The sequence below is a fragment of the Antedon mediterranea genome, chromosome 6 (assembly GCF_964355755.1).
Source record: "Antedon mediterranea chromosome 6, ecAntMedi1.1, whole genome shotgun sequence".
NCBI lineage: Eukaryota > Metazoa > Echinodermata > Crinoidea > Comatulida > Antedonidae > Antedon > Antedon mediterranea.
Window position 1 is genome coordinate 8,366,898 of NC_092675.1, and position 12,373 is coordinate 8,379,270.

Genomic DNA, 12,373 nt, shown 5'->3' on the forward strand with positions numbered 1-12,373 from the left:
AAGATCTTTGGTAGTGTAGTATTTTTTGGTATTGGTGCCCTCTATTGCACAAGCACAAACAAAAACCAACTAACTCGAGCGGAGAGGTGGTTGTCAAAGTGAACCGACGCTCAAGGAAGACAACAGGATCAAATAAATAAATATTGGATGATGATTTGGTTTTATAACCTTTTGCCATATTATTAGTGAAAAGGGAAAGGTATATTTGTTATACAATGATCAGTATTATTATATCGAAATTATAAGTGTAGGTCTAGGCACTAGGCCTAGGAGGGTAGTGGTCGACGTGACGGATCTGAAAAGGTCCTGGGCTGGGCCCAACCTTGGCCAGTCCAGATCCTACTCTAGTAAGCTAGGCCTAGGCCCTAGTCTAGGCCTGACCTTCCTAACTAAATGATACTTTCAGATCAGTCAATGCTATTTGATATCATTCATACATACAGAGGGTGTGACAAAAACCTGTCACGTTTGAAATCTTTTGTGATAACTTCATTCATTTGCTAGGCCTATTGTTTATTAATTAACAATAATATAGGTAGGCCTAGGCCTAATGTTTGAAGTTATTTATTATTATTATTACGAAAAATTTTAACCTTCTATTCTAAGAAGGCTTCTTGTTTATTTAGGCTTATAATAATATAGTATGCCTAGGTTGCATGCATGAGCTTTCTTTAACCAACCAACCAATAAGAGCTCGGCTAATGGATTTACAGTATGTAGAAGTGTTGAGTATTAGGCCCTATGTATTCTATTGAAGTCGTCTCTTTCAGCAGAGTTGTGTGAATTGTTCCACATACCCGAGTCTTGCATACTGTATTGTAGTTCAAGTTCAAGTTCAAGTTCAAATTTATTCACATAATGCAAACATATACAAAATATAAAAGATACAAGTGGTTGGAAATTAAGTAAATAATAGTTGCATTATGCCTGGAGAATACCATTTAAACCCCAAGGGGCTTTAAGCCTGGATCCACCAGAAAGAATAAAAAAGTTAAAAAAGATAATAATAAGCAAAGTGATGGTACGCTACTGACAGACAGAGACGGACATGTACGACGATACAAACACGACAAGGACGACAGGAAGGACAAACTGTATTTATATGATTTGCCTAATTAAATTTAATTATAAGTTATTAATATGATCAAAATAATTAATTTATTTTATATTTTGATATTAGATAAGATTTGTAGTTTATTTTTAGAGTATTATTTGTTTTGCTATTAGTTATTGACGGATTAAGAGAGTTCCAGAGTAGGGGACCAGTATGTAGTATAGAGTTAAGTATTTGCTTACTGCTATAGTTTTTGGAAATGTAGTTGTTTGCGTTCCTAGTGTTATATTTGTGTAGTTCGTTATTTTTAGTGAAGAAACCGTTGAAAGTGGATGGTAGTTTGTTATTTGAGTACCTAAACATGAAGAGGGCAGTTTGCAATTTATTAATGTCAAAAATGTTTAGGGTATTTAGGGTGTGAAAAAGAGGTTTAGAGTGGGAGAAGTATTTTGAGAGAGTGCAAATGCGAAGGGCCTTTTTTTGGAGTTTGAAAAGTTTGTCTATTTTGGTTGTTTCCGTGCTGGTCCATGGACAGAGAGTTCGATGTTTTGAGTTAGTGGCTGCCCATGCAATGTTGCAGTAAGAGAGATGTGGAAGTATTAGAGTATTATATAAAGAAAAAAGGATGTTAGACGGAAGAGTGAATTTAAGTTTATTTAGTATGCCAATAGTTCTTGAAATTTAGTTTGATATGTTATTAATATGGAGATTCCAGTTCAGTTTATTATCAATAATTACACCAAGAAAATGGGTGTGGTCGACTGGTTTGATGGGTATATTATCGATATAGATATTTGTATTTGTAGCATTATTATTGTTTTTATTTCCGGAAAAGTGAATGTAATTTGTTTTGCTGATGTTTAGTGAAAGCTTGTTGATTTTAAACCAGTTTGAAACGTTTCGGATTTCTCGGTTGAAAGTTTGAATTAAAGTGTTAGGATCTGGGCTGGAGAGAAAGATATTAGTGTCATCTGCAAATAGAACATAAGAGAAATAGTTTGAGGCATAAATCAGATCATTTATGTAGATTAGGAAGAGAAGGGGACCAAGAATAGAACCTTGAGGAACGCCACATTTAACAGGAAGGATGTCAGAGGAGTGAGAATTAAAAGAAGTGAATTGCATTCTGTCTTGAAGGTAGTTAGTAATTAGGGATAAAGGAATTCCACGGATGCCATAGTGGTTAAGTTTAGATAAGAGGATTGAGTGGTCAATAGTGTCAAAAGCTTTGGATAGGTCGAGGAATAGGCCAATGGTGTGATGTTTATTTGATAGTGCGACAGAAATTTTATTTGGGATGTCAAGAAGTGCGAGATCAGTGGAATGTTGTAAGCGGAAGCCATACTGGTTGTTTTGAAGAATGTTATGGGTAGAGAAGAAATGATAAAGTCTGTCATAGATAATGCGTTCTAGTATTTTAGAAAAGCAAGGTAGGAGAGAGATAGGTCGATAGTTTGAGAAGGAATGTGGGTCGTTCTTTTTGAAAACGGGGATTACTTTAGCAGTTTTTAGGGAGGAAGGAAAAATACCAGTAGAAAGAGAAAGATTAAAAATATGAGTAAGGGGACCGGCAATAAATGGTGCAATATCTTTTAAGACCTTAGGGTCAATGTCATCCGGCCCAGAGCTTTTGCCGTTTTTAAATTTTGATGTGATGTCGAGAATTTCTTTGCTAGAGGTGGGGGAGAAGAAGATAGAGTCTTTGGTGGGGTTGTTGAGAAAGTCAGAGAAATTTCCACCGTTGGATTGGATTTTTGAAGCAAGCTTGGGGCCAATTTCAGTAAAATATTGATTAAATTTGGTAGCAATTTCAATGGGATCAGTTAATTTAATGTCGTCATTTAGAAAAAATGTGGCTGTTGTCTTTTGGATGTTTTTCCCTAAGATATTATTGATTGTTTGCCATGTTTTTTTTATGTTGTTTTTGTAATTATCAAATTTATTTGTAAAATGTTGTTTACTTGAAATTCTAATCAGATGGGTAAGTTTATTTCTGAATGTTATATAGTTGGTTTTATTGATTTGGGTAGGTGAATTTATGTATTTTTTATATAGTTTATTTCGAGTATTTATAGATTTTATTATTCCATTTGTTATCCAAGGTTTGTTTAGTTTGCGTTTATTTATTTTAATTTTTGTCCTTGGAATATTAGTATTGTATAATAAAGAAAATTTATCATGGAATGATTTATATGATTCCTCCGCAGAGTTGTTTTCATATACCTCATTCCAGTTTGTGTTGATTAAATTGACACCTAATGATGCAATTGTTTTAGAATTAATTTTTCTTGTGGAGTACGTATTTTTAATTTGTATCTGACGAGTATGAGAGTTACCATTGGGATTATTTGGTATTTGGAATATTGGGAAGTGATCGGAAGTAGTCTATCTAAGCTTAATTCCTTGTGTTTAAAGAGAACACAATTTGATATGGTTTCGATAAGTACAATTTTCTATTAATAAATGTTTACTTTCAGCACTATGATATCATGAGTCGCAAGAAACACTCGGCGGCGTGCAATGCTCCATTTGGGACCGACGTTCAACCAACATGTGACATGAAAATTATTGGGGGAAGAGCAGTGGAAATTCCTATGGAATCACCGGCAGTGAGGTAAACAAAATTCCAGCATTTTTTTCAGAACATTTAAATATACTAAATAAATTATGCACTACAGTTCGTTATCAAATCCATCTTTCGGCCAAGTATCTCTACTGTGCTAATTCACCATCTTGAACCTAAACTACCATTTTGTTTCTTGAACAAATACTGTACATTCTTTATTTATTTATTACCTTTACTTATTTAGTGCAAAGAAGAGTGGCAGAGATTTACCTCCGGTGCATAACAGTCCAAAGGAAAGTCCCCGAATACCAAGCCAGTTCAACTACCAAACCTTTAATGATCTTTCACAGAATAAGCAATCTAAAGAACAGGTAGGTTTAAATGATCTGATTTTGGAATTATGATTGAAATCAACTGGAAAAGATAACAAAGAAGTCATGTCATGTAAATTTATTGTTATTTAAAGTAATGACATTCTCAGGAAGACGATTGTATCATAACAACTGATATGTTGAGAGATTCTCAACCATACTTTATTTCCTTTTGTGTACTGCAAACATAAAGGCCAACTAAGACAGCGTCGTCGAGTTGTCTCGCCGGGAGAAGATTAAACATGTTTAAAGTTCTCGCGACAACCTAAAAACTATGCATATTTTGTCGTGCCTCATCGTACGATGCTGTTTGAGTTGGCCTTAACTTTACTCATTGTTCTTCAAAATTGTTGAAAATAGGGATTTTCTTATACCTAAGTTGGATATTCTTACATATTCTGAAATATATTGACAACAGAATGATACAGATACAGATTCCTTTTCTTATCCAATATTAAATGGAAATTATAGATAGATAGATTCTATTATTTCGCCTAGTACTATTTGATTTTAAAAATACCCCTTTTTCAGCAAGAACGACTGCGAGCAATTGCTTCTAGAACATCTCCACCAGATAAGAGTAACTCCCACATACATGGTATTAGGTCAAGGTCAGGAAGCCTTCCAGGTGCTCACAGGTCAGTAGAAAAACTTGATTCACTTAAGCAAAATGTGTTATTTTGATTTTGCTTAAGCAATATAAACTTTGTTTACTTGCTTAAGAATAGTTATTTATACAGTATACAACAAGTAACATTTCATATGTTAAAGTTACCTGTGTAACTTTAACCTAGCCATGCATATCTAATAAACCAAAATAAACAGAGAAAGTGACAAATTTGCACATGTAGTAGATTGCATTATTAAATGATCTTTAAAGGGCTATAGAAATTAAATTTAAGAATATTTACTTTCAGAATTCTTCCTCCAATACCCAAGTCTGATAGGCCAACCTATCCCTCTAGCGAGAACACACCATGTTCAACTGAAGTAATCTCACCAAATGAGATCCAAGACAAGTCAAAGATATCAATGACTGTTCAGTTACAAGGCATGCTTAAAGAGTTTGATCCAAATTGCTTTAAAGACATGTACAAGAGCCTAGCAGAGTTTGATCACAGGTTAACAGGCTATGTAAACCAAGCTCAACTCAACATGATAGCACTGCGGCATGGCTTACCTATTCCAACAACCATGTTGAGACTGCTTTTTAGTAGCTTTGCAAAGGGTAGTAACCCTGATATGGTCAATTATGAGAAGTTATTACAGTACCTTGCCAGGGCACAACTGGGTTCAGCCAAGGCTGAAACTATGCTTCATGAGTCGATAAACAGGTACATTTATTGGAATTTCCAGATTTAATCTTGTACTAACTTTTTTTATATTGGATCTTTTTGTTCCGGCGGTAATGACACTGTATCCTTTTCCGTGCTATGCTAACTTATGCCCATTCCTTTGTAGGTTCCTTCTCCTAGCATTACCTTTTTCCAATTCTTTTAAGTAGTTTTAATGGCTTTCGTATATTATCTGATCCTCAACACAGTATTGTTTGACTCAAGCTTTGAGATAAAGAATTGGAAAATATGTATTACATGAAAGAATAGAAACATAAACTTCAAATCTTAGATTTTGTGCCAAATATATATATATATAGCAGAATATTGTCTGTCCACCAGATCAGACATAGTTCAATGATTGCCTGTAAAGCAGCACTTCTCATTAAACCAAACCAGATGTTCTATTCTTTTTATCTATTTCTAGATTTGTGAGTGAAGTAAAGACTCTGGATGGTCCTGATGAACAAGTTTCCTTAGATGAGAAAATGGCAAAGTTTGAAGCAATACTCATCAGAAATAAACAGATGTCGCATGAAGAAATTGCTTTAACAGAAAAAAGCCTCAGTCGACAACAAGAAGACTATCAACAGATTGAACAAAGGTAATAATTGTTCTGCATGAATTTAATAAGCTACACCTGAGTCATAGCCACCAGTACTACAGGTGGTGAGGTTCACATTCAAATAGAAATAAGTGAATTTACCCTAGACAATGGATGAGTATTTGCTTTTTTCCAACTTTTAAAATGTAAAGGGAAAACACCATACTATATACAGTATAGCAGGACTCTCTATGGTACAATTTGACACATTACTGTAAGGGAAAACACCAAACTATATATAGCAAGCATAGTACAATGCGACATGCGAACAATTAAAATTATTAAGATTGTTACTATAATAGTTCTTTCTCTTCTACAGTATCTTGCACTTACTACACTACTGTGCTACCAAATACTCCTCACCCCTCTTTAATCTGCCTCTGAATTACACCCTTATTATCCTAGCTACATCTCTGAACAAGAAAAATATCATAACATGCAAAATGGATCTATGATTTATGAAGTAATTTAATTGATTGTTGTTTTAGGGAAAGTAGGCGTTCTTATGAGAAATCTGAAATTCAATCACCAATTATTTATAAGTAAGTAAAACCAGAAATTTTCCTTCAAAAAGCTTTATCTTTTAATTTCAACCATCCTACAGTACACAATAGCTATAGATTTTCTATTATTAGTGATTATTTATAAAGTGCCTTTCCAAAAGATAAAAGCGCTGTACAGAGAATTAACAGAAACAATGTACAGATAAGATATATATATATAGTGTATACGGTATGATTTTAGTAATAAATATGATTCCACTTTCCTATGGTAGAAAACCAGTAAAGGTATTTTCTGAGCGAGATGATGCCATGTTGCTAATGTTAATTGAACAACAGATTATTCAAGGTAAAGAGGATAGCATAGATTTGGCAGAGATCAGTGATACAATGTCAAGTTATGACAAATATAATGATGGAACCATTACACAAAAACAGGTAAATCAGCTTGCAGTAGAATTGTTGTCATTAAAATATTTTTTTCATTGTGATATACTGTACAGTAACTTCTAGATAGCTGTCAATACCATTTTCTAAGACTACAATCGGAAAACAACAACTACTTACTAATACCATAAATGGTCTTATTTGCACTGTGTTCCTGTTTAAGGCACTCCTTGACCATAGTTATTGTGGTAGTACAAGTCTTCTCAGATAAGGACTGGAGGTCCGATATTACATCTGGCTTTTGAGCAGTAGGGGTTAACCTTTCTACTAGTGAATTTTGAGACTGAGTTGTTAGTCATTACTAACAACACAGCAGTTGAATCGCATTGTTACAGCTCAGAAACCACAAGAATGTCCCATTGGGAAGAAAAGAAATACATATTAGAACAGTTGAATAACACTAACTGTTTAACAATTAGTTTCAGGAGGTTTGTTTAAAGCATAGACTACCATTCCAAGGATCTGTATTGGAGAAGATGTTGATGCGATGTGACACAGGTGATTCAAAGTTAAGGTATATAGACACCATCAACTCAATAGCAATTCCAACTGAAAAAATTACAATTTCGTCCCAGTTCACCATATTTTTTAGCTAGATTCAGTAACCTATTTGTAAAGTTACCTGGTTTAAATGGTTTAAATACTGTGTATGTACAGTGATTTGAGAATGGGTCAAGTAATTTAAGTTTGATTCTTTTTTTTGTCATGTTAGTTGGATAGCCTTCATTGATTTTCTAAGCAAGGTACAATCTATAAAAACATCGCAAGAACAAATGAATGGGTCCAGTCGTCCAGGCACATGGCCATCACTTGGTATAAGGAAGACGTATGAACAGGATGAACATAATCAACCTCTTGCACAGAGCTTCAGGAAGGCACAAGAACAAGTTGATGCTCCATGGCAAAAGAAGAAACCCCTAGGGGTAAAATATATATAGATATATATTCTATCTAGCTTTAAAGTAGAAATTAATTATACAAATATTGCCTGCTTATGGGTGTAATATAAAATTTGAGGGATTTATATTTTAGGTATTTCATATTCTGGTAGCACTAAGGACAAATATAGTCCTATAAAATACAATTCTCAATAATTTTAAACCAATAGAAAAGGCAATATTTGTAGCTAAAGCGTTTCTGTAGTCCGCAGGAATAACATGGCCTTATGGCTTTTCACCCTCCTTACCTCAACAAAGAATGACCATATCAATGCAAGTAATTACTATTTCATTGTCCTTACAATACTGAATAATTCTTCTTCATTAATAAATTTACACTTAGCTTTATAACTACAAACTCTCTTGTTTCCAACCTTTCAGCCTGTCAGAAAATCGTCAGTAGAAGAGTATGTAACCAGAGATGACACACCATCACCTGCTATAGAGTCATCAAGTGACGGCGCAGAGGATGTCTACCAGCGTAAACAGCTGACTTATCTTGCCAAAAAGCATCAAGCATTGAGAGATCAAAGCCAAGAAATGATGGATGCTGTAGTAGACAATGAAGTTGAGCCATGGTTCTCTAGGTTTATGCACCTGGCCCAAGGATTGTACAACAGTGATAGTACAAACACAGGTAAGGTAGGCAGGCTAGGCCTATAATTTAATACCATAAAATAGTAGTTATGATGCTGCCATTACTCTAAAGCTTAGAGTGCTAAAACTTATAAGTGCTTTCTATAATCCACTAGCAAAGTTTCACAAGTTAAGCTGTAGTTTGGTTGTTAATATGCATATATACAGTTCAATCCTGGCAACCACTGCACCACACTCCCTTGGCTTCAAATAGGACTATAAGGTTATCGTTCCTTTAATTGCCAAGCAAAAGCAAGAGATTTAGGCCTTCCAATTTCAAGTTCCAGGGAGACTTGCTGTAATTGGCGAGTTACTTGCTCTTGGATGTGTTTGTAAAAAACAATTCCAAAAATCAAAATATTATAGCCATTTTTGTTTAGGCACGGTAAAATACTTTCAAGAAGATGATATTAAAAAGAAATAAATATATTTTTGCAGGTTACCTACCAAAGGAAGAAATGTTACGCCTTGTAAACAACTACAATTTGATATACAACTTAAAGATACCAGCGGAGAGAATATATAAAGTGATTAACAGCTGTGTGGGGGTCAGAGGTCAAATAATGATTGAACCAGTTCTTGAATCACTCAGGTTAAGTATATACTGAAGCAAACAACAAGTGTTATATTACTTTACAGTTATTATACTGTTATTGCTATACTATAGAGTGGCTGGGTGTGCAGTAGTGTTTAATATAATATACTGTACATGATGTGTCTTGCATGTGCATATTTGTAGCACTAAATTAATAACATACTGTAGATTTGGTTGGTCATTTTTAATCGTTGAAAAGTTGCTTTGTTGTATTCAATGCATATTTTTCCCATGGTTTTGCTATTGAGTTTTGTTATTGTTGGCTAAACTTTCTCTATATACAGTTCTGTGGTCAAAATGGGTAAAACTGCAAACGCTAAGCCTTGTATGCTAATTTGCATAATAAAAGTTTGTTATCAATTATATATAAATCTTAATTTGACTCCAAATGTCACTTCATGGAGCAATACACCGTTTAGCCTATGTTTAGTGTCCGGCTGATGTAGTGTAAAGACGAAGGTATTACTACATTATTTTATATACAGTTTAATATTACAATGTTATTCACCTATAAATGTATTTGTTTTGTAAATGATTTTTTAATAGGGAGGTTTCGCAACCTTACGAATACGATAACGGATACGTCATACATTTGTGAAACTTTTGAGCTGATCCCCATTTCATATTCGTAAAGCGTATTCGAATATCACCAGTCATATTCGTAACTACAAAACGAGTATAGTTTTTGATCTATTTTGCACATTTTGCATTTGAATTGGGAATGATTCATGATTATAATATAATTATAGATTTATTGAAAGTAATTTACTAAAATGCCAAGTAAATTTTGATAAGCAGTTTTTAAAGTCCTCACTCGCTTTGATGTTACGCTAGGCCTAGGCAACCAAGCAACACGTACCTGCGCTTCGCTCAAATTTACCGCAGCCATATTTTGGACGTGCCTCAATATTTCGTTGCCATGCGAAAAAGATTTTTTTATGGCTTACGAAAACGAATACGTGTGCGTGACGTATCCGTTTTCGTTATCGTATTCGTAAGATTGCGAAACCTCTCTATTATATTACAGTATTTATTAATAACATACAGAGTACAGTATTTATGTATATGCCAAGAAATGTCTACAATATTGTATATATCTTTTTTCTTATGAAACACATTTTCTGTAATGATATTAATTTAATATTATGTACATTAGGTCTTTCAGATATTGTAGTATTATTGCACAGTTTTTAAAAATAATATAAGCCTTGATTTGTTACCACTTAGACTTATGAAACAGTCAAAAGTGAATATAATATCTAATTTTAATAAAAACATAAATTTCTAATCTTTTTGTTTGTTTTTTTTATATATAATAAAAGTATAAAACCTACAAAATGTAACATCAACTTGTCACTGTTCAAGTATTGTTAAGTGAATGTTTTAATACAAAGAACATATTATGTACAATATTAATGTATTTTCCATGTGAGTTATAACACATGGCGATAACTGTTTTAAAAAATATAATACTCAAGTTTGTAGGCTACGTAACGCGGCGCTCTTGTATACTTCAATTTGATCATTTTAAATAATTAAAATGCATACTAAATTGATTTTTTAATACAGCAACAGCTTAAATACTCTACCAAATGATTAATTTAAAAGACCAAAAACCAAATGTTTACTTTTAATTGTTTAAAATTATTTCTAATAGTTGCATAGCAACCACATCATTCACCAAATTGTTCATAAAGGATCAAATAACACCAGATGTTGAAAATGCACAAAGCATAGAAAAGCAAATATAGACTTTATTAGTAACCTGTTGATCAAATAAATCTGGATTGTTAATATGCTGTAATGAACAGTAGAGTAGAGAGTTCTTTAATAACCTGACAAGCATGTACTGTTGTGAATGTGAGTATAGGCCTATTTTTTAAATGTTTTTATTTATTTGCATATTATTCATGAGACAATATTTTAAACTTTTGTTCTAGTTTCAGTTGGTAAAATATTCCATTCTGTATTTTAAGGTTCGTTTACCTTGAAAATTTTCCAATTTGGTGTTATTAATGTTTTACAACTTTGCCTACGGGTGCATTTGGCGTTGAGGCAGTCATTAAACTTAAACATTGAGGATAAATATGATGGTGAAAGGCCTTAATGCATCTGAAAGTTGTAAATAGTAGATATTTCCCTCCATCTTTCATTTAGTTTAACCCAATTAAGTGTTTTAAAAATATCATTTATTGGTGTATATATATCAGCGGATAGCAGAACTCTACCTAATCTATTTAATAATATTTGAAGCGTATTTAAATTTTTTGAAGAAGTAAATACAGCTTTATGTATTTAGAATATTATACTATAATGATTGTTTACCTCATGGAATTATTTGTTCCATTGCATTAAACAATTCATTATTTGTTTTATAACACACCTCCAAATTGGAAAATTTAGTTAGAAAGCATATTACTACAGGTTAATCGAAAGTCAGTCGACCACAGCCTAGCGTCTTGACTTGCATGTGGTTGCTTAATCGATGTGTAACAAAAATAAAGGTGCAGAACAACATTTCAGTACTCGCGTGCATATAACAACATTGCACTCTTTATGACGCAATTAAGAGTGCTATCAAACATTTATTTAACATCATGTGACCCACAATCTTCTAATCAAATTACAAGCTACTTAAGCTCTGTCTACACTATCCATCTAGTTTGCAAAAAAATGTGATGTGCCCAAATATGGTAGTGATATGCTCAAATATAGTAGTGATATGACATCACCATGTCTATATATGGGCACATCATATTTTTTGTCACATAAAGTTTAATAGTGTAGAAAGAGCTTATAGAAAGATCAAAACACTGTTGTATATATACTACTGAAGGGCATCATTTACATATACCTGTATTTTCTATTTTGTGCTCCTTAGTATGACTATGAGTATTTTGTTTCAAAATGCATACATATATTGTAGGTAGGTCTATTTTGTGCACCAAACATCTGTATAATGTGCATTTCTGTGCATTGGAAAACATACTTATTTTTGTGCATTTTAAATTGCAAAAGATAGTCATCCATAATTGAAAATAAATTAATAGATTATTCTTCATATACAGTGAATAAAAGTAATTTCAAATTGAATGGAAAGTAAAATGAAACCATATTTAATATGCCTTAGACCCCACTACAATACATCTACAAGCTGTTTAAGCTGTGTAGTGTTACTACAAATTAAATTATTGATTTTTTTTAGTCATCCACTACCACCACAAGCCACAATTTATTCATCACTGAATGCTTTTATTTAAATTTAGATAATTATTCATATTTCTCATCTGTATGAAATTGGATATAGAATTGTTGTTTAATATTCAGT

General features: G+C 33.0%; 1 protein-coding gene across 1 annotated transcript; it reads left to right on the plus strand.

Moving 5' to 3' along the window:
• Positions 1-88: 88 nt before the first annotated feature.
• Positions 89-10,259, plus strand: LOC140051266 (uncharacterized protein C1orf87-like). Its single transcript, XM_072096421.1, has 12 exons — positions 89-199; positions 3,532-3,668; positions 3,865-3,991; positions 4,523-4,629; positions 4,909-5,325; positions 5,753-5,929; positions 6,418-6,471; positions 6,705-6,867; positions 7,296-7,390; positions 7,589-7,799; positions 8,196-8,451; positions 8,889-10,259. The coding sequence occupies exons 2-12, from the start codon at positions 3,544-3,546 to the stop codon at positions 9,056-9,058; spliced, it is 1,902 nt and encodes a 633-aa protein (XP_071952522.1). The 5' UTR covers positions 89-199; positions 3,532-3,543; the 3' UTR covers positions 9,059-10,259.
• Positions 10,260-12,373: the final 2,114 nt, after the last annotated feature.

What these genes read in the sequence shown, in the direction of transcription:
- LOC140051266 (XM_072096421.1), top strand. Translation starts at nt 3,544, where the DNA reads ATGAGTCGCAAGAAACACTCGGCGGCGTGCAATGCTCCATTTGGGACC. An exon ending in ATAAGCAATCTAAAGAACAG is followed by an intron (nt 3,992 to 4,522) that starts GTAGGTTTAAAT and finishes CCCCTTTTTCAG; the next exon opens with CAAGAACGACTGCGAGCAAT. An exon ending in CAGTGATAGTACAAACACAG is followed by an intron (nt 8,452 to 8,888) that starts GTAAGGTAGGCA and finishes ATATTTTTGCAG; the next exon opens with GTTACCTACCAAAGGAAGAA.